At 43.9% G+C, this 24,837-nt stretch overlaps 2 protein-coding genes across 3 annotated transcripts in view; one reads left to right on the top strand and one right to left on the bottom strand.

Moving 5' to 3' along the window:
• LOC307214789 (uncharacterized protein) overlaps positions 1-24,837 on the top strand; it is a 91,619-nt gene that overhangs the window by 35,036 nt on the left and 31,746 nt on the right. The gene's annotated exons all lie outside the window — the stretch shown is intronic.
• LOC307215394 (CD209 antigen-like protein C) lies at positions 11,224-20,899 on the bottom strand. Its single transcript, XM_079974586.1, has 7 exons — positions 20,763-20,899; positions 19,976-20,086; positions 18,447-18,545; positions 17,480-17,566; positions 15,698-15,849; positions 13,688-13,797; positions 11,224-11,720 (listed from the first exon to the last, which is right to left on the bottom strand). The coding sequence occupies exons 1-7, from the start codon at positions 20,830-20,832 to the stop codon at positions 11,567-11,569; spliced, it is 783 nt and encodes a 260-aa protein (XP_079830712.1). The 5' UTR covers positions 20,833-20,899; the 3' UTR covers positions 11,224-11,566.

The raw sequence follows: 24,837 nt of genomic DNA on the forward strand, positions 1-24,837 counted from the left end.
AGTCTCTTATACCTCTTCAAAAATATAGACCAGCTTTGGTTAAGTTTCCCCGCATCTTTCTTCTAATTTCTTCATACCTGTAGCCTTGTTCACTTAATAGTACGATTTTACATCTCTTTCTGGGTAACTAGTCAACTCTTTGTACCATTTTTTAATTTTATTAAGTTTTACAAACTCACCAAATGAAAGAACCAAGAAACCAACCAAATTGATCGCAATCACATAATACACTGACAAACGTCAACCTAAGCAAGTTGTGCTTCCCTTTTCTGGTCATATGTCTATAACCTTTGGTAGAATACAGATAATTGAACAAACTTTGTTGCACTACATTCTTGATTAAATTATCTTTCCATTGCTATATAATATTATGGTATTACAGTCATACCTCGGTGTAATGGTTCTAGGGGTTGCTAGTGCGTAAATCGGTGCCAACCCTTTCTGTTCGGGCAGCCACTCATCCATGGCTGTCTCAATCGCTGGCAGAATCCGTCAGTGGGCGTTTCTTGAACTTCTTCCAGCAAAGAAGCTTCTTGACGCCTAGTCTCTGCCTACTCTCCCTGCACGGAAGTGTTCTGCGCAGGGAGGGTGTGGGCAGCGGAGGACCCGTGCTCTCCCCGCTGGTCTCCGACGAGGAGTCATGGAGTCACTTTGCTGATTCCCCCATCTGCCCCCCTTCTCCACTGGTGCTACACTGATTTCCTTCCCCAGAGGATGGGCTGCCTCTCTCCCTCCTGGGACGCTTTCCGGAATCCCTCCAGAGCCCTCCCTCTCCCTCTGGCTCCGATGGCAGTTTCCTGACACTCAGGTTACATTCGCTTAAGGTTGCGTGTTTTCGTGTTGTGCACTGAGCTGAACCTGGAAGTACCGGAATGGGTTACTTCCAGGTTTGAGTGCTCGCACATGCGCAGAACCACCAAATTACAACCCACGCGTGCGCAGATGCAACGCTGCAACTTGCGAACACTGCGGATTGCGAACATGTCTCCCACACAGATCATGTTTGCAACCCAAGCATCCACTGTACTCCAAAAGAAGTGGTGTTATGAGCCATCAAACATCTGAAATGCACTTTTTTCTAAAAGGCTTTCACAATTTTACCACTAAGTATTTCAAAGAAAGCAACATTCAACAACCCATCAGAATCTAATAATAAATATGTTGGTTAATGACAAACCACAAAGGTAACGAACACACACCCAACTTCCTTCAGTTCTTCTTCATTTGTTCCTGAGGCTCTAATCCCTTTTTGTCTCCATTGCAGATTGTGAGGAATTGCAGATCGAGAACAAAGGTGAACACGACAAAATCCCCAGAGAGGAGAAGCCATGCAAAAATTGGGAGTATGGGGAGAGCTGCAGTCAGTGTGTGGAATGTGGAAAGAGCTTCAGGGAGAGCTCTGGTCTCACTAAGATTCAGAAAATTCATACAGGAGAGAAATCCTATCAGTGTGGGGAATGTGGAAAGAGCTTCAGTCAGAGCTCCAGTCTCACTTCCCATCAGAGAATTCATACAGGGGAGAAACCCTATCAGTATGGGGAATGTGGAAAGAGCTTCAGTCAGAGCTCTAGTCTCACTTCCCATCAGAGAATTCATACAGGGGAGAAACCCTATCAGTGTGGGGAATGTGGAAAGAGCTTCAGGAAGAGCTCCAGTCTCACTTCCCATCAGAGAATTCATAGAGGGGAGAAACCCTATCAGTGTGGGGAATGTGGAAAGAGATTCAGTAGGAGCTCCAGTCTAACTTACCATCAGAGAATTCATACAGGGGAGAAACCCTATCAGTGTGTGGAATGTGGAAAGCGTTTCGGTCACTGTTCCAATCTCACTTCCCATCAAAGAATTCATACAGGGGAGAAACCCTATCAGTGTGGGGAATGTGGAAAGAACTTCAGGGAGAGCTCTGGTCTCACTAAGCATCAGATAATTCATACAGGAGAGAAATCCTATCAGTGTGATGAATGTGGAAAGAGCTTCAGTAGAAGCTCCCATCTCACTTCCCATCAGAGAATTCATACAGGAGAGAAATCCTATCAGTGTGGGGAATGTGGAAAGAGCTTCAGTCACAGCTCTGATGTCACTAAGCACCAGAGAATTCATACAGGGGAGAAACCCTACCAGTGTGGGGAATGTGGAAAGAGCTTCAGTCAGAGCTCCCATCTCACTTCTCATCAGAGAATTCATACAGTGGAGAAACCCTTCATCCTATAGCTTTAGGAGCCTGGTTAATATGCACCTTTTTAACCAGGCCTTTGGCTGATTGAAATCTAAGGCCCTTTTAAAATGTGGTGGGGAGTTGAGTTACTGATGTGTATTTTGTGTTTTCATGTTGTGTTTTTATGTTGTAATCGTCCTGAGACACGTGGGAACAGGAGTCAACAACTAGAGGCCAAGGGGTTTTTGCCCCCCAATAGTATATTTGAGGGGGCCGCCACCCCAGTTGACAGGCATTGCCATTCCAATGGCCTGCATGCATCATGTGATTGATTGTGGAAGGCGGGCCTTACCTGGCTCCTCCCACCAATATTTTATTCAAGTTGGCACCACTGGGTCGAGTGGTATACAAATTAAATAAATACATAAATCGCCTTCCTTTGCACATGTTCCAGCTTGTCAATATCCTTATTCATTATCATTTTTAATATTTATGTGCCCTCCAATTGAAGATTTCACAACAGAAACATGCAAGATGAAAGCATGGCTTTCTCAAAAACAAGAAAAGCCAGAGAAATCTCTCCTCCCCTTTTTTTGGATGTAGTTACAAACTTTGTTGATCAGGGAACAGCTGTGGAAATAGTGTGTCTTGATTTCAGTAAGGCTTTTGACGAAGTCCCCCCTAAAATGTGGGCTGAATGAGGAAACTGTTAGGTGGATTTGACTAACCGAACCCAAAAAGTCCTCCTGAGCGATCCCTGCTTCAGTCAACAATGAGTTGCACCTGGCTCAGGGAAGGCCTGTGGAGTAGCCATAATACTCAGTAGAGACCTGAACTTCAAAGCCAGAACAGTCCTCAAAGACAAAAGAGGCAGACTCATTTTTGCTAAAGGGACACTAGATGGCAAAACTAAACTGACAATTGGCTCCATATATGCCCCAAACTTGAAACAGCTAGAGTTCATCCAAAAAACATTAAACAAGTTCCTCTCCTCTGAAGGGGAAGCAATTCCGGGGGGGGGGGTGACCTCAACCTAAATATGAAAAGCATATCCCTGAAAGACACCCACCCTACAACTCCCTGGGAAACCTTCCTCCGAAGGAAACCCCCAACAACTAGGGACTCTTACAAGTTGCTAAAAATGCTAAAAACAGGGGTCTCTGACATTTGGGGTGAAGAAAACCCAGGAGACACCAGCCACACATTCTTTTCTGGGCGCCATGGAACAGTGTCCCTCTGGACAGCATTCTGCTCACACAAGGTCTGATCCCCTCAGTAGAATCAATGAACATGGGTAACATTAAAATCACAGATCACGCCCCAGTAGAAGTTACCCTCAAAATAGGAGGGGGAACACAAGCCACCCCATCATGGTCCTTCAGTCCCATCCTAACCACAAATAAACACAGAGAGTCTCACAGAAACTCCCAAACTACTTCAAGGAAAACAATGTAGACAACAAACAACCCCGCTCCTATGGGATGCAATGAAAGTGGTCACCAGAGGAGCTTCCATAAAAGAGAAAGCATCCCTTAAAAAACAAACCTCTATAAAAGTTGGCAAGATAGAACAAGACATCACGGCCCTCTCATCATGCTACAAACAGGATCTAAAAAAGTCCTTGAAGCTATAGAACAGAAACGGAGAGAACTAGACTCCCTGGAAATCAACAAAACAATGATCAACATTCTATACTCTAAACAACGCTTCTGTGAGTATGGAGGGGAAAGCTCCAGAATATTAGCAAACAGGTGTAGGAAAAAAGCACTCAGAACAAGAATACATTGCAACACCAAAAAGGACGGCAACATAACATTTCCCCCCAAAGAAATAACCTCAGAATTTGCAGAATTGTACTCCAACCTATACACCTCCCATAACTGATGAGGAACAGGAATTCATGGACAGTCTTATCACCCCAGAGGAAATACAGTCCTCAAAAACCTGAAGCCACACAAAGCCCCAGGCCCAGACAGCTTTACAGCAGAATTCTATAAGAAATTCAAAGAACCCCTGATGCCCTACATGACCCACCTATTCAATGACATCATAAAAGGGGGCCCCATTCCAAAAACCTGGACCTACTCCAAGATAGTCTCCATCCCAAAACCACTGAAATACAGCCTCAAAGTAGAATCATTCCGTCCAATCTCAATAATAAACCATGACTATAAGATACCCATATCAATCTTGGCCAACCGCCTAAAAATCTTCCTACACAAGTTAATAGTCCCAGACCAGACTGGCTTCGTCCCTGGCTGCAATATAACAGACCCCATCAGGAAACTACTGAATCTGATTGAACACAGCAAGGCAACTAAACTCCCACTGACAATTATGTCCCTAGAAATCCAAAAAGCTTTTGATTGCTTAGAGTGGAAATATATTTTAGAAGTACTAACTAACATGAAATTTGGCCCCAACTTCCTACAAACCCTCAAACAAATATACACCCGAGCCTCAGCAAAATGCAAGACTAACAATAATACCATTATTGAAGTGTGCATGCACACAAAAGTGTGCATGCACACGAAAGCTCATACCTAGAACTAACTTAGTTGGTCTTTAAGGTGCTATTGGAAGGAATTTTTTTTCTTTTATTTTGTTTTGACTATGGCAGACCAACACGGCTACCTACCTGTAAATAATACCATAGCAATCCAAAGAGGCACAAAACAAGGATGCCCACTGTCTCCCTTCCTATTCATCCTGGCTCTGGAACCTTTAACAATCCGAATCCGAGCAGCTGCAGACATCACTGGAGTGGAAATAAAAGGCAGAAACTATAAATCAGGGCTCTTGGCAGATGACCTAGTGCTCACAACACCAGACCCCATAAACACAGCAACCTCCCTAACCGGAGAACTCAACACATTTGCAATGGTATCAGGCCTACAGGTAAATTTTGCAAAGTCAGAAGCAATGTGCTTCAACATCCCCCTTACACCCAAAAATAATTTGCCAACGTCACCAAGATAAAACTTTGCCGCACCAGGCTCAGATACCTAGGGGTACAAGCAACCAGAAACCTCAACAAAATATACCTCTACAACTGCAACCCCTTGTGGTGACAAATTAACAAAGACCTAAAGAGATGGGACAACACAAACTTCGCTCTCTCAGACAAAGTAATAATAATAATAATAATAAAATTTATATCCCGCCCTCCCCAGCCGAAGCCGGGCTCAGGGCGGCTAACAACATGATCACCCTCCCAAAACTAACCTACCTATACCAAACCTCCCAATATGGATTCCCTCAGCCACAAGTGGCAGAAAAAACTACAAATTCCCAAAATCCAATTATTCTGGACAACAACCATATGAGAAATATGCAAAATAACTAAGCAAGTATTAGAAGTTACCCCAGAAATGGCCCTACTAAACATCTTCCAAGACAATAATGCCCACTCACATCACAAAGAGCTCATAACCCACCTACTCTCAGCTGCTGGAAACATCATAGCCAGACACTGGAGAGACCTGTCAGGAGTAAGCATGGGGTGTGCCAGGTGTTCAATTTCAGAGGTTACGGCTGCATAACGAAACAGAAACATTGTCACCCCACCCCACCCCCATTCACCATGCCCCCACCTCTTTCCCCCTTTTCTTCCTAATTCAACACTAATGTCTCAACAGAGGAAACTGATCTGTAGAAAATGTAACTTGAAAAAGGAGAAATGGCACATACTTTGGTAAACCAAGAAATAAAATATGTTGTGTTTTTTTTAAAAGAGAGGGATCCCATGCCTAGAATGCTATTTTTATTTCAGACGCTGCAGATTTTGGACAAGATGGACTGTTTCAAGAAGTGGCAGAAAGACATATCAAAATTTGTCTGGCAGGGCAAAAAGCCCAGAATAAAATTTAAGATTTTAACTGATGCAAAAGATAGAGGGGGGTTTGCCCTGCCGGACTTAAGACTTTATTATGAATCGGCAGCTTTTTGCTGGTTGAAACACTGGCTACTTCTTGAGAACACGGACATTTTGGATCTGGAAGGGTATGACAATAGTTTTGGTTGGCATGCATATTTATGGTATGACAAGGTAAAGGTGTATAAAGGATTTAAAAACCATATTGTAAGGAAAGCATTGTATAATGTTTGGATCCGATATAAAGATCTGTTGGAAAGTAAAACCCCCAGGTGGGTGTCACCAATGGAAGCGAGGGAAGTAAAAAAGCTTAATATGGACTCTAAATGGCCAAAATATCATGAAATTTTAGAATATGATGGTGAAAGGGTTAAACTTCAGAGTTATGAGAAACTAAAGCCCAAGGTTCGAGATTGGTTGCATTATCATCAGATAAATGAGACATTCAAACAGGACAGGAAAATAGGATTCCAGAAAGAGAGGTCAAAACTAGAAACAGAATTGTTGGAACCCAATACTAAGAATTTATCAAAAATGTATAACTTGCTGTTGAAATGGAATACACAGGATGAAACGGTGAAATCAGCTATGATTAAATGGGCACAAGATATTGGTCATGATATTATGTTCGCGGACTGGGAACAGTTATGGACCACCGGTATTAAATTTACTGCATGTAATGCTTTAAAAGAAAACATTATGAAAATGATCTATCGGTGGTACATGACCCCAGTCAAGCTTGCAAAAATTTATCACCTGCCTAACAATAAGTGTTGGAAATGTAATGAGACTGAAGGCACTTTTTACCACCTTTGGTGGACCTGCCCAAAGGTTAAAGCTTTCTGGGAAATGATCTATAATGAAATTAAGAAGGTCCTTAGGTGGACTTTTCCTAAGAAACCAGAGGCTTTCCTCTTGGGCATGGTTGGCCAATTGGTGTTAAAGAAGGATAGGATTTTCTTTATGTATGCCACCACAGCAGCAAGAATTCTACTGGCAAAGTATTGGAAGATGCAAGAACTACCTACTCTGGAAGAATGGCAAACAAAGGTGATGGACTTTATGGGACTGGCTGAGATGACGGGCAGAATCCGCGACCAGGGGAAGGAGACAGTGGAAGAGGATTGGAAGAAATTTAAAATATATCTCAAAAACTATTGCAAAATTGAGGAATGTTAAGATGTCAGGGGGTAAGAGCTAGAGAACTGCAGCAGTAACTAAAAAACTAAAGGAAATTTTTATGAAAGGGAATTAAGACAATTGACTAAAGGGTTGCTAAAGAATCACTAAACAAGGATGCAGGGATGGGGAGGTATGGGGAAGTCAAAAGAAAGAAGGGTATGAAATGATGATTCTGAAGCTATATTGGTTTAATTGTTTTGTGTGTTTTGATTTTCTTGTTTTTCTTCTGTTTGTCTTGTTCTGTTTTTATTATGTGTTTGAAAAACGAATAAAAATTATTTTAAAAAAAAAAAGAGAGAGAGGGATCCCAGCCCATAGTCTGGCTGCTGCATTGCAATCCAGTTTCCCAGTGTCTCCAAGGGCAGCTCCCCACGGAGGCCACTGCAGCAGTCCCCTCGCACCCAGAGCAGGGCATCCCAGGACCCCATCCTCTCTCTCCCAAAGGGATTGTTGCTGGAAAACCAGCCGGAAATGGGCGCTGCTCCTCACTGAGCCTCCAGGGACCTGGGCATCAATGGCTGTGTGTGTGTTAAGCCATCTAATAGAATAATCATAATAAATCGCCAGCCTAAATTTCAAGGGAGATGTCTTTGGCCCCATCCACTTGGCCCTCAGGGGTTTGCCAGATATGTACCTCTTGCTGGCCTTCTCCCACTTTGGAACAAGCTGCCTCAAGTGTCCACATGAGAGTCAGAGGGGTCAGATAGAATCGCAGGATTGCAGAGTCGGGATGGACCCCAGGGTCATCTAGTCCAACCCCCTGAAAGGCAGGAATCACAGCAAAAGACTCCCTGACATGTAGATGGCTCTAGGTGATGGCTTCTTCTTGCGGTTATCAGCCTCTAGGAAGGCGACATCTTTTTATATGGTCTATAGAGATCTTGCTCTTCCGGCCTGGGTGCCTCCATTCCTAGTCTTTGCTCTCTAAGAAAAGATGGAGCTGGAATCTCTATCCCTTTTGATCTTGTGGAGTTTTGATGAAGCCTCCAAAGGAACATCGGAAGATGCCTTCTGCTGAGCCCGACCAAGGGTTCCCTCTAACCCTGTATACTCCACACTGACTGGCAGCAGCTCCCCAGAGTTTCAGGCACGGGTCTCATCCAGCCCTTGCGGGAGATTTCAGGGGCTGACCCTGGGACATTCTGCATGCCAAGCAGATGCTCTTGGTTCCCCATATTTCACTAGCCTTTCAATGTTATTCTGTTAGCAACCGTGGAGATTCCACCTGCCTCTTTCCAAAGGAGAAAACTCACCTGTATAAAGAATTTGAGGTAATGCATCATTTGTATACTTTTTTTGAGTTCTATGTTTTCAGTGTCCCTGAGATCTCTTGATGAAGGGCGGTATATCAATTTAATAGATATTAAAAACCATCCATTGTTAGTCCCCTGAATTTGCAATGAAGTGTAGGGGGGGGTTAATTTCACTGCACACAGGTGGTGTAGTGATAATAAAGGTTTATTATTATTACTGTTCTCGAAGCTACCAGCATGAGTTTGACCAAACTGTGGGAGGCAGTGGAAGACCGGAGTGCCTGGCATGCTCTGGTCCAGGGGATCACGAAGAGGCGGACACGGCTAAACGACTAAACAACAGCAATTATTACTGGAAGGAGAAATGGCATACAGTGGTACCTTGGGTTATATACACTTCAGGTTACAGACTCCGCTACCCCAGAAATGGCACCTCGGATTAAGAATTTTGCTTCAGGATAAGAACAGAAATTGTGCTCTGGTGGCACGGCAGCACCGGGAGGCCCCATTAGCTAAAGTGGTGCTTCAGGTTAAAAACAGTTTCAGGTTAAGAACGGACCTCCGGAACGAATTAAGTTCTTAACCTGAGGTACCACTGTAAAGGTAAAGGTAAAGGGACCCCTAACCATTAGGTCCAGTCGTGACCGACTCTGGGGTTGCGGCGCTCATCTCGCTTTATTGGTTGAGGGAGCTGGCGTACAGCTTCCGGGTCATGTGGCCAGCAGGACTAAGCCGCTTCTGGCAAACCAGATCAGCACACAGAAATACCGTTTACCTTCCCGCTGGAGCGGTACCTATTTATCTACTTGCACTTTGATGTGCTTTCAAACTGCTAGGTGGGCAGGAGCAGGGACAGAGCAACGGGAGCTCACCCCGTCATTGCGGGGATTCGAACCACCGACCTTCTGATCGGCAAGTCCTAGGCTCTGTGGTTTAACCCACATCTATTTACATACTTGCCAAAGTTCAAGGATTCTCGCTCGAGGCCGAAGTCTTCTTCTTGAGCTTCTGCCGCTCAATCCTGTCTCTTCTCTCTCTTTCAACATGTTGGGGGGACAGGAGACCCTGCAGAGTCCAGCGCTGCTGAGGGTCCGTGGCCAAACTTTCCTTTGGGGCTTTTGTCCTGAAAAGGCAGCTTCATGAGCGAGATGTAAAACAGTCTTTCTGTCTGTCTGGGGCACACACTTGGCTCACAGTCTGGGCAGATTTCTTTGGAAAGAGCCGTCTACAAAGCAACTCTTCCTCCCAGATGAAACTAACTCTTGCTTCAGTGCCAGCCCTGGGGACCCCGGCACTTCTACATAAGTTGGGTCCTTAAGCATTTCATTTCATTATTAAGCCATGTCATGCTTATGACATTCTATTCTCTTTTTAATTACGGTATGCTGTTATAAATGTGCATTTTATATTTGACTTCACTTAGCAATGTTTTTTTTTAGAAAAAGTTTAAGTTTTTTTTCTGTTAACCTTGTGTTAAATGTGTATTCTGTAGTTGACCTTCTTTGTAATGTTTTATTTTGAAATTTTAAGATAATATTTTAGTTTTCTGTTAATTATGTTGTTTTGACTATATACAACTATATTTTGACATCTTTTATTGATGTTTTAATATGCTGTAAACCACTTTCAGATTTTTCTTAAAAATATAAAGCGGTATAGAAATGAAAATAATGATGATGATGATGAAGGGGTGAAGGAGGAGTCGTGGTATTCTCACCATACTTTGCCAAGGAAATTTCTGGTGACTCACAATCTTCATGAAACTGATTTACATTTCCAATGACAGGTTCCTCAACACATTGGCTGGATGATACACCAAAAGTTAACTCTTTAGAGTCCGGCAACAGCTCTTTTTGCTGCTGAGCTAAGTGCTATTTAAAAGCGAGATCATTGCTTATAAGGCAAGGTGTAAAACATACCATTTTCATGTACTAAAACTGGTAAGGACCCTTTAAAATCTTTGTATTCACAATCTACCTGGGCTAGACTGGTTTTTACTGCTTGGACCCCATAGGGAGTTCCAAACAACTATTTACCTTCTAAAAATTGGCCAGGCTGTAATAACCCCTGAGGAAGCATCAGCCCCTGTGTCCTGTAACCCAACTATTAATATCTTATTAATTTTAATTTCATCACTGAATTGCACCTGAACCCGTCTAGATTGACACACGTCCATTAATGCCGTTCTCACAGAGGCCCATTCTGGTGAACAATTTTCTGAGGAGCGGGAGCTGCTGTTAGATATTGGTCACTTGGCCTTTCTCCCTCCTCCCATTAAGGCTCCTCAGACTGCAGTACACACACTTGTGCTGTTCTCGAGATGCGACCCGTCTGCCATTTTCTGTCTTGCCGCAAGCTACCATCTTTCTTCCAGCCATCAATCATGCAAGACGTGGCAGGAGAGGTCCCCGGCTAGGCTCCTGGGGTGCTAGTCCTCAGCATAGACCTAGCTACTCACACCTTGAAAAGGTGTGATTCACAACAGCAGAATCTCATAGGTTAGTTTTCTCAGTTGACAGCAACTGTGCATAGGAGCCAACTCCTAGGGGGCAGAGGTCCCTTGGCCCTCTGATCACCCAGGGGGGGGGGGAGCTTACCTGCTCCACCCTCAATATTTTGTTCAAGTTGGCACCCCTGCCACCATGAATGCCATGGAAGCAGCACCACTTGCTGCCATGCTGTGCCCACACTGGTGTGGACCCCCGTCTTGCCCCTGCCAAGCTCTGAAGAAATCGAGAACAGTTCAATGGGTTTGTTGCCCAGTGTTAGCTCTATATGAGAGTACGGGTGCCGGAATCTCCCAATGAGAAAGCCAAAGTTGTATTTGTGATTAGCCTGCTAGAAGGGGACACCAGGCACTGGGTGGCCCCCATTCTCGCTGCTGTCAGGAAACAGGCTATTCTCTATTTTTGTAGCCATCCAGATCTGAACTTTCAGAAAAAGGTCTTTTCAAGGTGATTTTAAGGGCGGATGCCAAAGAGTCCCGCAACCTAGATGGCAGAGTGTGGATTGTGCATTAAAACAGTGGGGTGCGGTGATCTCTTGGTTTTGCTTTTGTGTAGAAATCATGGGATACAGTTTCATTCATCTTGAAGTGTCTTCTTAGAGCCAGGCATCATCAGGCACCTTCTTACAAATATACTGTATGCGTTGAGCACAGTTAAATGCCATCCAGCATCTTTCATAGTAGCAATCAAAGGTCATTGCACCACAGTCGTGGAACGCTTCATAATTTGGCTCGTAGTAATTCCAGTACCTGAAAAGAAAGAAACAGCCGCACTGATGAATCAAGATTGGATGTTTACTTCCTCACCTTCTCCCCATGCCTTCTACCATTAAAAAGATGTTCAGATCTTTTTCTCTTAACCTCCCCCCACAACTGTGATGGATATTTCTCCCCAGATTTTAGAATTCTAACCATGTAAAAACAACAACAACAACAACAACAACAACAACAACAACAACAACCACACACACACACACACACACACACAAACTAAGACTCTCTACATTCTTTTCATATGACGTGATTTCTCATAGGAAACTACAAAAAAGTGAGGCAGTCACTGTGGAAGGCTCAGTGGTACACACAAGAACTTTAATTCAATTTATTCAGTTTATTTTACAATTTTGGGCAGTATCCAATGCAGTGCTTCTGCTATTGCCAGGATTTCCATTTCTGCAACAGAACCGCCCCTCTCTCCTCTCCATATGCACCCACATCCTCCTCAGATCTGCTCTGTACTGTTGTGGGTGATGGAGAGAGAGCCTTACTCTCTCGTGGCCGAGTTAACACAGTAGTGATTGATCTGAGCATATTAAAAACTTGTTAGATTTGCATCCGCTTTCATCCACCTCATCTCACATCCATCACCCACCCCATGCATGAGTATAGCAATGACAGTATACAGAAACTAAAATAGCTACGTCTACAAACGAAATACAAAAAATAATCTATAACCATAAAGCCATTATAGAGCTGATTGAAATATATCATCATCTCATTGATTGAAATATATTATCATCTCATTGATTGAAATATATCATCATCTCTCACATATATATCTAATCTAAATCTTACGTGATGGTTCTAAGTTTAATCAATTATCCATAGCTGATAAAGGAATCACCCTAGCCTCCCACTTATTGGCCTTCCATTGTATACTGAATCAAGTCCCACTACATAGCACTAAAATTCTGTGATAAATGTATTCTTTAACTCCCCCATTTTCAACTCTCCATGAATCTATTCAATTGATACTAGTAATAATGGTGTAGTAGGTGTTTTTTTATTCCCATGAGATGTTTGGGTTGGATGTGCCCTTTGATCAAGTCTAAGTTCACATACAGCAGTGATTCACCAATTGGAGGTCCAAGGACCACCCACCCAGCGGCTCCATTACACCATTCACATAACAAAAACTGCCACAGAGATATCCAAATGTTCAAAGGTAGAGGGGCCCATGGGTCTTGGCTTCTGAAAAAGAAGGGGTCTGTACTACTTAGCTAACTGGGAACCACTGGCATACAGGGTTTAAGTTCCCAGCTGGTATTATCCAACTCCAATGGCCGTTTGTGAACTTTACTCAATGCCTTTGCCAAAAAGGTTAAGTGATTAGTATTGGGTGCATCAATGGAGATGAATGCCATTGGGTTTTGTTCCAGGAGAAAGCGACCCTCTATTCATCCAGTCTTGGTAATAAATGCCAGACCAGCTCGCTGTTCTACTACCAAGCTGTGGATGAGTGAGATCTTATTCTGACCTTGTCAATCCATCAACACGGGTTGAAAATAACTGTAAGGTACTTAAAGGGAACCATGAACTGTCTTAAACAACCCAAATCTATTGGGGATCTGTCAGTGATTCCTGCTTTGCAGGGGGTTGGACTAGATGACCCTTGGGGTCTCATCCAACGCTAAATTTCTATGTGTCTATGATTCTATCCAAGAGAGTGAGCTTCATCTACCCTCCCTTACACACTTACTTCATCTGCTCCTATTATTTTAGGTTTGAGGTTGCTGGTTATTCAGCTTGTTTAGCAGATAACTGCAGAAATACTTTCCTAAAGAGAGTGTTGCTCAGCTTTAGGTTCTTGCAAGTCCTTTTGAAGCTGAGCTAAGCAGCACAAAACATTTAAAATCATGCCTTGATCCTCTTCCGAATCACCGCATTCACTTGGTCAGAGAAGCATTTGGAACGCATGCCATTCTTCATAAACTTACGTGGTTTCAGGACTCATTCCTGACGTCCATCTCCATGTCCCTCCCTTGTCTTTAAAGAGTCCAATCCAAAAAAGCATTTTATGGCCTTTTACTTGCTGGTTTATAAAGAACTAGGGTAGAGGAAGGGAGAAAGAAAAAACAGAAAATCATCAGTAGGAATGAGGAGCAAGGCACTTCTCTCAAAGCCCTTCTAGACAATGTCCCTTTCTCTGGGAGACTACAGCCCTTGACCGACATTCAACAGGCACAAAACAAATACGTTTCAAAAGGAGCAGGTGTCACCACTGGAAGTCCAATACACATTTTTTTAAGAAGCAGTGATCAAAACTATACAGTGGTACCTTTGTTCTCAAACGCCTTGGTACTCAAACACCTTGGTTCCCAAACGCGAAAACCTGGAAGTACGTGTTCCAGTTTCTGAACATTTTTCAGAAGCCGAATGTCCGATGTGGCTGTCTGGCTATTGTTCCCAGGGTGCCTGCACTAACCAGAAGATGCTCCTTGGTTTTCAAACATTTCATAAGTCAAATGGACTTCCAGAATGGATTAAGTTTGGCGTTTTGGGTTTTGCTATTTATTTTGCCTTTTTGTTTTTTAGGCTTTTTTGGTTCATTTGTTTTTGTGACTGTGTGGAACCCAGTTCAGCTACTTGTTGGTTGGTTGGCTGATTGATTGACTGATTGATTGACTGATTGATTGTGTGATTGTGGAAATGGTTAAAAGCCTCCCATCCAAACAATGACTATCATCAGTGCAGGTAAGAAAAAAATAATAATTTTAATTTCCGTCATCTACGATGCTTCTTATTAATTTTATAGCACATCACATAGATTCTTGCTTTCATTTTATGGTCTCGTTAGATAGTAAAATTCATTTAAATTGCTGTTTTAGAGGATGCTTTTAAAAGGTTGGAATGGATTAATCTGTTTTGCATTGCTTTCTATGGGAAAGCATGCCTTGGTTTTGAAATGCTTTGGTTTTGGAACGGACTCCTGGAACCTATTAAGTTTGAGAACCAAGGTACCACTGTACATAGTACTCCAAGTAAGGTTGCAACAAGCACCAAGAATAATTGTGTACTGAGGATGTGCTATCGTCCCCCTGATCCCAATTATGATGATGCTGATGATGATGGAATCAAGGAAGCATCCCAAAGAGGAAATATTACAGTGAAGGGTAGCTTCACCTGCCCTCACCGAGACTGGCTACACATGTATTTCCATACGTATCAGTTACTGATAGGTAGCCGTGTTGGTCTGCCACAGTCAAAACAAAATAAAAAAATTCCTTCCAGTAGCACCTTAAAGACCAACTAAGTTAGTTCTAGGTATGAGCTTTCGTGTGCATGCACACTTCTTCAGATACACATACGTATGTCTTTCATGAAACAGAGTTAAAATTTCCAGATAATGTAAATGACTGTGCCATAAAACAGTTTGTCTTGAAACCATCTAGCAGGACAGTGACCTGTGTAGCAAACACTCCAATTTCTGCATCCATGCTTGCTTGTTGATTCCAGAGACACAGGAATCAGTCTGGTTGTGGTATGCTTGAAGGACTGATGATGGGGTCTCACTTATGTCTGTGCCCTGCAGCACCCCAGTAGCCCCTCTACCTGGGCTAAGGGGCTGGCAGAGGGATATACCTTGCAAGGTCCTCTAGAGTCATCTCCATGATACTCTCATGCCAGAGGGTCAGGGTGGAGCAGAGGAAGAATTTACCGGCAAACCAAGGGATAGATGCCCCTCAAGTATCTCCTTCTTCATCTCCTTCAAGACCTCCTTCCCGACTGCCAGCTTCATTCTATTAGAGCTCAGCAGCTCCAAGAAGCCTCAGTGAGTCCCAGGTGGTAGCAGCTGCTCCCTGCCCCACCCACCCCTTGGCTTGACTGATGGAGTTGCTGTCTTGGCCGCATACAGGGGGATTGGAGCCTCTTAAGTGGATGGTGATGATAGGAGCCTTTGGCTCAAGGAGATCTCCTACCTTCCTGTACTCAGCTTTGATGCTCACCTGTTCTTCCCATGTTTCCACAGAAATGAGCCTGGCGCCCTCCTGCTCACAATGTTTTTTGGAATCCATCCATGAGCGTAGCTCAAGAGAAAAGAAATAGAATGTCCTTGAATATACAATCCAACCATCGTCCAAGTTCCTAGTAAGGATGTCTTTGAGTCAAGCCAGATATGGAGGAAGAAAAGAGAAAGAAAACAAGATAGGGAATTTAAGGGGACCAACTTTGTATTTCTGTGCGGACCTCAATTATTTTTGTTAAGTTCATTTCTGTGGCCATGTGATAACATACATTCATCTAGGAAGCTCAGAAAGATTAAAATAAGACCATTAACTCTTCACCCCATGCTGATGCTGCAGTAAATATCTGGGTGGGCATAGCTGGGAGTGCAGTCAAGAACCTTTATTCGAGAGAATAGACAAAAGATGTACGTCCCCTCACAGGCCTTATCTGAACCCCTGGGGCCTTACCTATTTGTTAAAAATCTGGATACTCAGGGCAGCATCAGGGCAGACTTGAAGGTTGGGGAGGGGAAGTAGCTGTGGCTTATCAAAATTCTCTTTCTCTCTCCAAGCTCTCTGCTTGGGGGGGGGGGTGGGAATCTAGAGTGTGTGTTCCTGGCATTGGGCAACTGGGACAGATGAGGGAGTCTGCTGGTTTACCACCCACTTTGCTGCCCAGCAGTCTCCCTGCCTGAGCTGACAGGATGGATCCAGTGGGCTTCCCAAATGGCTCTGGGGGGTTTTGGTGCTCCTGCTGAACTTTGGCCAAGCTCTGGAACATCACCATCATCATCATCATCATCATCCTTTATTTATATGCTTTTATTAATGTTGTGCCCAGCCACTCTGGGCAACTTCCAACAAATTAAAACAGAATTGGACACCAACCATTAAAAACTTCCCTGAACAAGGCTATTTTCCATCAGATAGTTGTTTATTTCCTTGACATCTGGTGGGAGGGAGTGCCACAGAGCAGGCGCAGCTACCCAGAAGGCCCTCTGCCTTGCCTCAGGCAGTTGGCACAATTGCCCCTGAGTGCCCTCTCCCTCTTCATGCAGCGTGTTTAGCCCCCTGGTCTACTGCAGAGGTTAGGGTGAAGAAAGAATCTGGGAGATGGCTTGAATGTGAGTGGAGGAAAAATCTGGTTGAATGCAATCGACTACTGGTGAAGGCTCATCATCGAGCCCACCAAGTGGCAGTGAAGGCTACAAAGAAGACCTGCTTTGCTTCCTCCATTGTGCCATCCAGCAGAGCTTTCCCGGGTAGCGTGGGGCCTGCTACAGTCTGAGAGCAGCTTTCTGTGACTTGTTTGCAAAGCATTTTGAGGATAAAATTGCTTGCATCTTGACCCTGCTATTACAGCAGATGAATCTCAAAGGGTGTCCAGAGCAGAGTCGGTTTCCATTGTGCTGGGTGTGCCGTTGCACCAATCACCCCACTGCCCAGCAGTCTCTCTAAGTTGGCGGAAGTTGCCTTGAAAGTGCTGCTCAAGAATCCCTCTCCCGTGGGTCAGTATAATAAAGGACAGGTCTTTTAGCTGACCTGTTTCAATTGTCTCTGTTATAACAAAGAATGGCAAAGTCTTTTCTTTCCTCACTGCAGAAGCTAAATCAGTTCCAAAGTTCAGGAGAGCTAAACTGAGCATCTCTGATGGTTCCCTAGGGTGGCAGCTCTCTGCTCTGGCTCTAAGAGTTTTCAGCTAGAGGAGGGGCTTTCAGCTGGTGCAGACTCAGGGCTGATTCCCACTGCACTACAATTTTCCAGCATCGTAGGGTAGCTTACCAATTGCCTTTTGCAGCTGATCATTTCTGTTGGCAAAATACCGCATTTCCTCTGATATGTTTTGAGCTGCAGCGAGTATTTGGAAGTCTAAAAGATTAGAAACGGTTTAAGGCAGGAGCATCTGAAATAACAATCTGCAAATCCTAAGAAACCATTTTCAAACATTTTGAAACGCTCTAGCCTAAAACGAGGAGCAGAGCCCCAGGACGGGGTTCTTATGAATATGAGGGCACATTTGATTCTCTGTGGCTGAGATCACCAATGAAAAGTCTCTGAAGAATCCTGCGGCTGGATCAAACCAAAGAGCCACGCAATCCACTATCCTGTTCTCATATTAAAAGTGGCTCATGAAGTATCTCTGAGGTTCCCCTCCTATGTCCTCCTTTTCTGCTGGGAATCACAGAGTCACAAAGCAATTCCTCCCTGAATCCCACAGTAGAGCCAAATATACAAAGAATACTTTGCAGTTTTCAATTATGCTTTGTGAGATCTAGGAAAATACAGGCACCCAAACTCTTTTTCTGATGAATATTGGGTTGCATTCCCTATAGTTCTAAAGAGGGCGTTCTGTAAGCGCAGAAATTTCTCCTTGTGCAATGCAATCTTCCACCCCCTTCCCTCCAATCTGTTCTGAAGTCCCCCCCCCCCCCACTTTGTTGATGGCATGCAGGGAGAAATGGGAACGTTCCCTTGTGCTAGTGCTAAAATCTTGCACTAGCACAAACATTGTGAATTGCAGTGTGATGAGGGAGGACGGCATTTCTAGTGGGGAGGTGTGAGAATCACAACTGTCTGCTTTTCTTCCTGCTGAGCAATGAAACAGGGATAAACTCTGTTGGGTGCTGAGTTTCATTGAATACATGTATGGCTCAAGCAATATGAACCCCAAATTTAACTACAGGAATTGAAATCTGTTTAAATTAAACCTGTTTTAGCAAAAGTGAGGATTTGTATATAAAATGCTTACCATCCTTGTCCATATAGTTTGAATCAATCCCAACCACAAAGGTTCGAATCATGTTCATTGCCTCTTGGAACTCTGCTCTTTTTTCCACTTCCTTCTTATCTAAAAGGTAGAAAAGAAATGAAGAAAATGTGTTCTAGCACACTAGTCTGATGAGCTGTGCAAGCGGGATACTTGGTTTCAAACTGCTATTAATATTTAATTTTAAATGCTGACTTGTAACAGGTCCCGGGACCTTAGGGAGAAGGGTGAATAAAAAATCAAATCAACAAAAACAAGAATATGACTTCTATTAATATTTTCTGCTCCAAACATTTATACTGAGGTTTCCTATGCCTTGATTGTGGCTGCCCTGGTGGTCTGGAGTTCTGTTTCCATGGCTGGCCTTCCTCAGAGAGCATTAGATTTTTGGTTGTCTAGATACACCTAGAATCATAGAATCATAGAGTTGGAAGAGACCACAAGGGCCATCAAGTCCAACCCCCTGCCAAGCAGGAAACACCATCAGAGCACTCCTGACATATGGTTGTCAAGCCTCTGCTTAAAGACCTCCAAAGAAGGAGACTCCACCACACTCCTTGGCAGCAAATTCCACTGTCGAACAGCTCTTACTGTCAGGAAGTTCTTCCTAATGTTTAGGTGGAATCTTCTTTCTTGTAGTTTGGAGCCATTGCTCCGTGTCCGCTTCTCTGGAGCAGCAGAAAACAACCTTTCTCCCTCCTCTATGTGACATCCTTTTATATATTTGAACATGGCTATCATATCACCCCTTAACCTCCTCTTCTCCAGGCTAAACATGCCCAGCTCCCTTAGCTGTTCCTCATAAGGCATCGTTTCCAGGCCTTTGACCATTTTGGTTGCCCTCCTCTGGACACGTTCCAGTTTGTCAGTGTCCTTCTTGAACTGTGGTGCCCAGAACTGGACACAGTACTCCAGGTGAGGTCGGACCAGAGCAGAATACAGTGGCACTATTACTTCCCTTGATCTAGATGCTATACTCCTATTGATGCAGCCCAGAATTGCTAACTAATCCTCCTTTGCTGTGGGAGAGCCCCCGTTTCTGGTCCTCGGCACCCTGCCCTCTGCTAGGGCTCCAGTTCCTTCAAGGAAAGTGTTTGGGGAAAACAGGCTGCGAAGGATAAGGCCATGGCTAATGTGGCTGGATCCATAGCCTACCTAAATATCGATGGCCCTTGTGGTCTCTTCCAACTCTATGATTCTATGATTGATTCTATGATTCTAGTTGGGAAAGGAGGAGAGAATTGCAAGCTGGGAAAGGGAATTTTCCAGGATGTCCCAGGGACTTGTGTTAGGCTGTGCTTCTGTTCCAAGTGCTGGAACTCACTTATTCAGGGAGAACAAAACAGTGCCATTGCTCTCACTGGGTGACAGCTGGAACTCCCTCCCTGACATGAAAGAGAGATGAAAGGGGTAAATGGAAGCTGCATCCTGCCTTCTCTTTTTGGAAATGCTACTGGCATTAAAATAAAGCCCGTGTTATTAGTTGCTAAGTCCACCAATTATGTACTTACATAGCATGTAAATCAGCAGCGTCATGGCAGTAAGGATGAAAATCTCAAATATGATCAATCTTTCATCCGTTGGAGATTGGAAGAAAGTAACCAAGTCCTGAATAGCAGATGCTTGAAGAAAGAAAATGCTTTAGCCATCAGTAGCCAACATACCATTGCCACTCCAGGAAAAAGGGTTTCCATGTGCTGTGGAATCCATCAGCCAGAGACACTCAACTGTTCAGGGGGTGGGCAATTGGGAGGATAAAAGCAGGTGGAGGAAGCCAGGCGAGATGCCTTGCTGCTTGTGGAAACTTTTCTGACCAATGTCTGGATCAGAAGACAGGAGCCTTTGATAGGACTTTCTGCCCCCCAGGCAAATGACAAGATGCTCCCTCCAAACACGTAATTCCACATACACAACCTGGGCTGGGCTGGCCATTGGCTCTTATCTCAGTGTTGCTAATAAGGCAGCAGACTAACTGAGGAGGTGGAGTGCAGCTTGTGTGGTCTGCACATCTCTACCCACCCCAGACCTGCTACCTGAGGCAACTGCCTCATTTTGCCTAATTGTACAGCCATTCCTGACTGCACACACTAAAGGAACACAGCAGCCAGCAGCAAAGAGTGGGCTCACCCCTGGGGTTTCTATGGGGCTTAGTGGATCTCTGGCACCCACAGAGCTGCGTGGGCTTTACTTGGCACTCCTCCCTGGCACAACATGACTGGCTCCACTCCCTGCCCGTCTCCCCATCAACTTCCCTTTCCTGCGCATTCCTTCTCCCCTGTGACTGTGCTGGATACAGACCACCAGTTTCATTTGCTTTTGCTTTGCGCTTTCTGGACGCTGAAAGCTTTGTGGGCGTTGGCTTCGCCATCCTCTCAGATGTGTCTGTGAAACAACAAACTATTATAACATGGAGGATAAGACCATGAACACATTGCTTGGATGCCGGGGGGGGGGGGGTTCCCTTCCAAGCTCAGAGTATAAGTCTCTTGTCAGGCATGAAAGTTCACAATATTCTCTTTGTTGTCCTGCACTTAAACTCCCCATTTCAAGAACATAATTTTAAAAATAGATGCACGTCTACAAATGTCAAGGATTTCATCGGTACAAAGTTGAAATGGGCAACAGCTTCTGGCCAAAAATGGGTCTCAGTGAGGCATTTCCAACATTAAACTTTGGCGTCTGTCAGGATCAGACAATCCTTTCCCATAAAGACATTGCTGAGTCCAATATAACTGAAATGTCTTTTTCTTTTGCTGGATCAATCTCCATTTTAAAAAGATGTTCCATATGGATTCAAAGGCATTTAAAAAAATGTTTTAGATAACATAGCTTTCTCATTTGCATCTTATTCCTCTCTAAGCTCCTGGGCATCTAGTTTATAGGACTTCAGGAAGCATTTGCAAGCAACAGGTATGGGTTTGATCCATCTTTTCTCTCTATATTCATTTTATGGGGTAAATCAAATTTGGGGCAATCTTCTTTGTGGAAGAAACGGGTTGACTGTAAGATCTATACACTAGATCAGCTGATAAATCAGATGGAGAATTTTTGGTTCTTTTTAAAATTGCAGCTGAAATCTCAGTTACTGGTGTGTGCTGAAAAGAAACATCTTGCTTTGCAACATTTGTTGGTGTTTATTTATAGGCTACCTGCTTTGATACCAGCCCTCAGGCTGAATGTGGCTTCCCCATAATACATTACCAGATACAGATAGGTAGCCGTGTTGGTCTGCCATAGTCAAAACAAAAAAATTCCTTCCAGTAGCACCTTAAAGACCAACTAAGTCAGTTCTTGGTATGAGCTTTCGTGTGAATGCACACTTCTTCAGATACACTGAAACAGAAGTTTCCAGACCCTTCTATATAGTGAGAAGGTGGGGAGGGGTATTACTCAGAAGGGTGGTGGGAATGGGTGAAATTGGCAGATAGCTGTGATGAGCCTGTTGACGACTCTTAACGACTCCAATAGGTCTTACAGGAAAAAGCAAGGGGTGAAAAGGTGAAAAACGGCTTTGTCATGTATAATGAGCTAAGAATCCAAGGTCTTTGTTCAGACCAGGTCTCTCCATGGTTTTAAGTTTGGTGATAAGTTGCAATTCAGCAGCTTCTCTTTCCAGTCTATTTCTGAAATTCCTTTGTAGTAAAACAGCTACTTTGAGACCTTGTATAGAATGTCCTGGGAGATTCACATACAGCTCCCAAGTTAAAACAGTACAACGCATCATCAGAGATCTACAACCTCTCCTGGACAATGACAGTTCTCTTTCTCAAGCTCTGGGAGGAAGACCTTTCATTGCCTACAGACAGCCGCCCAATCTTAAACAACTCCTAACCCACAATAATACTACAACCAGACCTAACACGGACACTGGCACCAGAGCCTGCAATAAACCCAGATGCCAACTTTGCTGCCACATACACCCGGACAACACCATTACTGGCCCCAACAACATCACACATACCATCTCGGGACTATTTAATTGCTCATCGTCTAACACTGTGTATGCCATTAAATGCCAACAGTGTCCATCAGCTCTCTATATTGGACAAACAGGCCAGACCTTACGCCAAAGAATAAACGGACATAAATCGAACATCAGGAATCACAAGACAGAGAAACCAGTAGGGGAACACTTCAGTCTCCCAGGACATTCTATACAAGATCTCAAAGTAGCTGTCTCAAAGTAGTAGTAAGAGTAAATTTTTTGAGGTCTTAGAACAAAGGAAGGAAGTCAATACGTGTATATGTACGTAATGATATGGTTTTTTTCTGTAGATGTGTGCTTTTTCGTTTATGTATAGCTTAGTTTTGTTTCCTGCGTTTTTTTTCCTTTTTCTTTTCTGTTTTTTTGTCTGTTCCTTTTTTTTTCTTTGTATAGTATTATTTTGGATTCAGTGTTTGTAATTTTTGTTATGATTCTGCATTGAAAATAAAAAAATAAAAAAAGAAGAAGAAGAATCCTTACTCCTCATAAACGCTGCTAGTAATATTGGAAAGCTTCCTATCTCAGCACTTGTACCAGGAAATATGGCAAAGTGCATTAGTATAAATCTTCATTTGCAAAGTTAAAGCACAAAGAAAAGGAACAGACGCAGTCAAATTTCAATATGTTTGGTTTACATTTATTGCATGTAGCATCATCAAAACAAACATACCAAAATGCTCTTTTTCCAGAAAAAAGGGTGCCGGAACTGACTCTTATAATGGTGTCCACCTGAGAGGTGTCAGAACTGAGCCCTGCATGCAACTGACCGTCAAGAGAGGAGAACTGTACTTGGATTGAAAGATAGATCTGCACAAACTCAGAACTGGACTCTGCTAATAACAAGGCCAGTGGAAGTGATATATTCCAGCTGAACTATTTAAAATTTTAAAAGATGATGCTGTTAAGGTGCTACACTCAATATGCTAGCAAATTTGGAAAACTCAGCAGTGGCCAGAGGATTGGAGAAAACCAGTCTACATCCCAATCCCAAAGAAGGGCAGTGCCAAAGAATGCTCCAACTATCGCACAATTGCACTCATTTCACACGCTAGCAAGGTTATGCTTAAAATTCTACAAGGCAGGCTTAAGCAGCATGTGGACTGAGAACTCCCAGAAGTGCAAGCTGGATTTTGAAGGGGCAGAGGAACCAGAGACCAAACTGCAAACATGCGCTGCATTATGGAGAAAGCTAGAGAGTTCCAGAAAGACATCTACTTCTGCTTCATTGACTATGCAAAAGCCTTTGACTGTGTCGACCACAGCAAACTATGGCAAGTTCTTAAAGAAATGGGAGTGCCTGATCACCTCATCTGTCTCCTGTCTGTGGGACAAGAAGCTACAGTTAGAACTGGATATGGAACAACTGATTGGTTCAAAATTGGGAAAGGAGTACGACAAGGCTGTATATTGTCTGCCTGCTTATTTAACTTATATGCAGAATTCATCATGCGAAAGGCTGGGCTGGATGAATCCCAAGCCGGAATTAAGATTGCCAGAAGAAATATCAACAACCTCAGATATGCAGATGACACAACCTTGATGGCAGAAAGTGAGGAGGAATTAAAGAACCTTTTAATGAGGGTGAAAGAGGAGAGCGCAAAATATGGTCTGAAGCTCAACATCAAAAAAGCGAAGATCATGGCCACTGGTCCCATCCCCTCCTGGCAAATAGAAGGGGAAGAAATGGAGGCAGTGAGAGATTTTACTTTCTTGGGCTCCATGATCACTGCAGATGGTGACAGCAGCCACGAAATTAAAAGACGCCTGCTTCTTGGGAGAAAGGCGATGGCAAACCTAGACAGCATCTTAAAAAGCAGAGACATCACCTTGCCAACAAAGGTCCGTATAGTTAAAGCTATGGTTTTCCCAGTAGTGATGTATGGAAGTGAGAGCTGGACCATAAAGAAGGCTGATTGCCGAAGAATGGATGCTTTTGAATTATGGTGCTGGAGGAGACTCTGGAGAGTCCCATGGACTGCAAGAAGAACAAACCGATCCATTCTGAAGGAAATCAGCCCTGAGTGCTCACTGGAAGGACAGATCCTGAAGCTGAGGCTCCAATACTTTGGCCACCTCATGAGAAGAGAAGACTCCCTGGAAAAGACCCTGATGCTGGGAAAGATGGAGGGCACAAGGAGAAGGGGGCGACAGAGGACGAGATGGTTGGACACTGTTCTTGAAGCTACAAACATGAGTCTGACCAAACTGCGGAAGGTAGTGGAAGACAGGAGGGCCTGGCGTGCTCTGGTCCAGGGGGTCAGGAAGAGGCGGACACGACTAAACAACAACGAACAACGCTCCAGCCTGGGCTGCGCTGCTCCTCCGCTTCCTGGCGTAGGGACGGAGGGAGATGCTCAGAGCCCAGCCAAGAGCCAAAGGACCCCTCAA

This window comes from Podarcis cretensis, assembly GCF_951804945.1.
Source record: "Podarcis cretensis genome assembly, chromosome: 4".
NCBI lineage: Eukaryota > Metazoa > Chordata > Lepidosauria > Squamata > Lacertidae > Podarcis > Podarcis cretensis.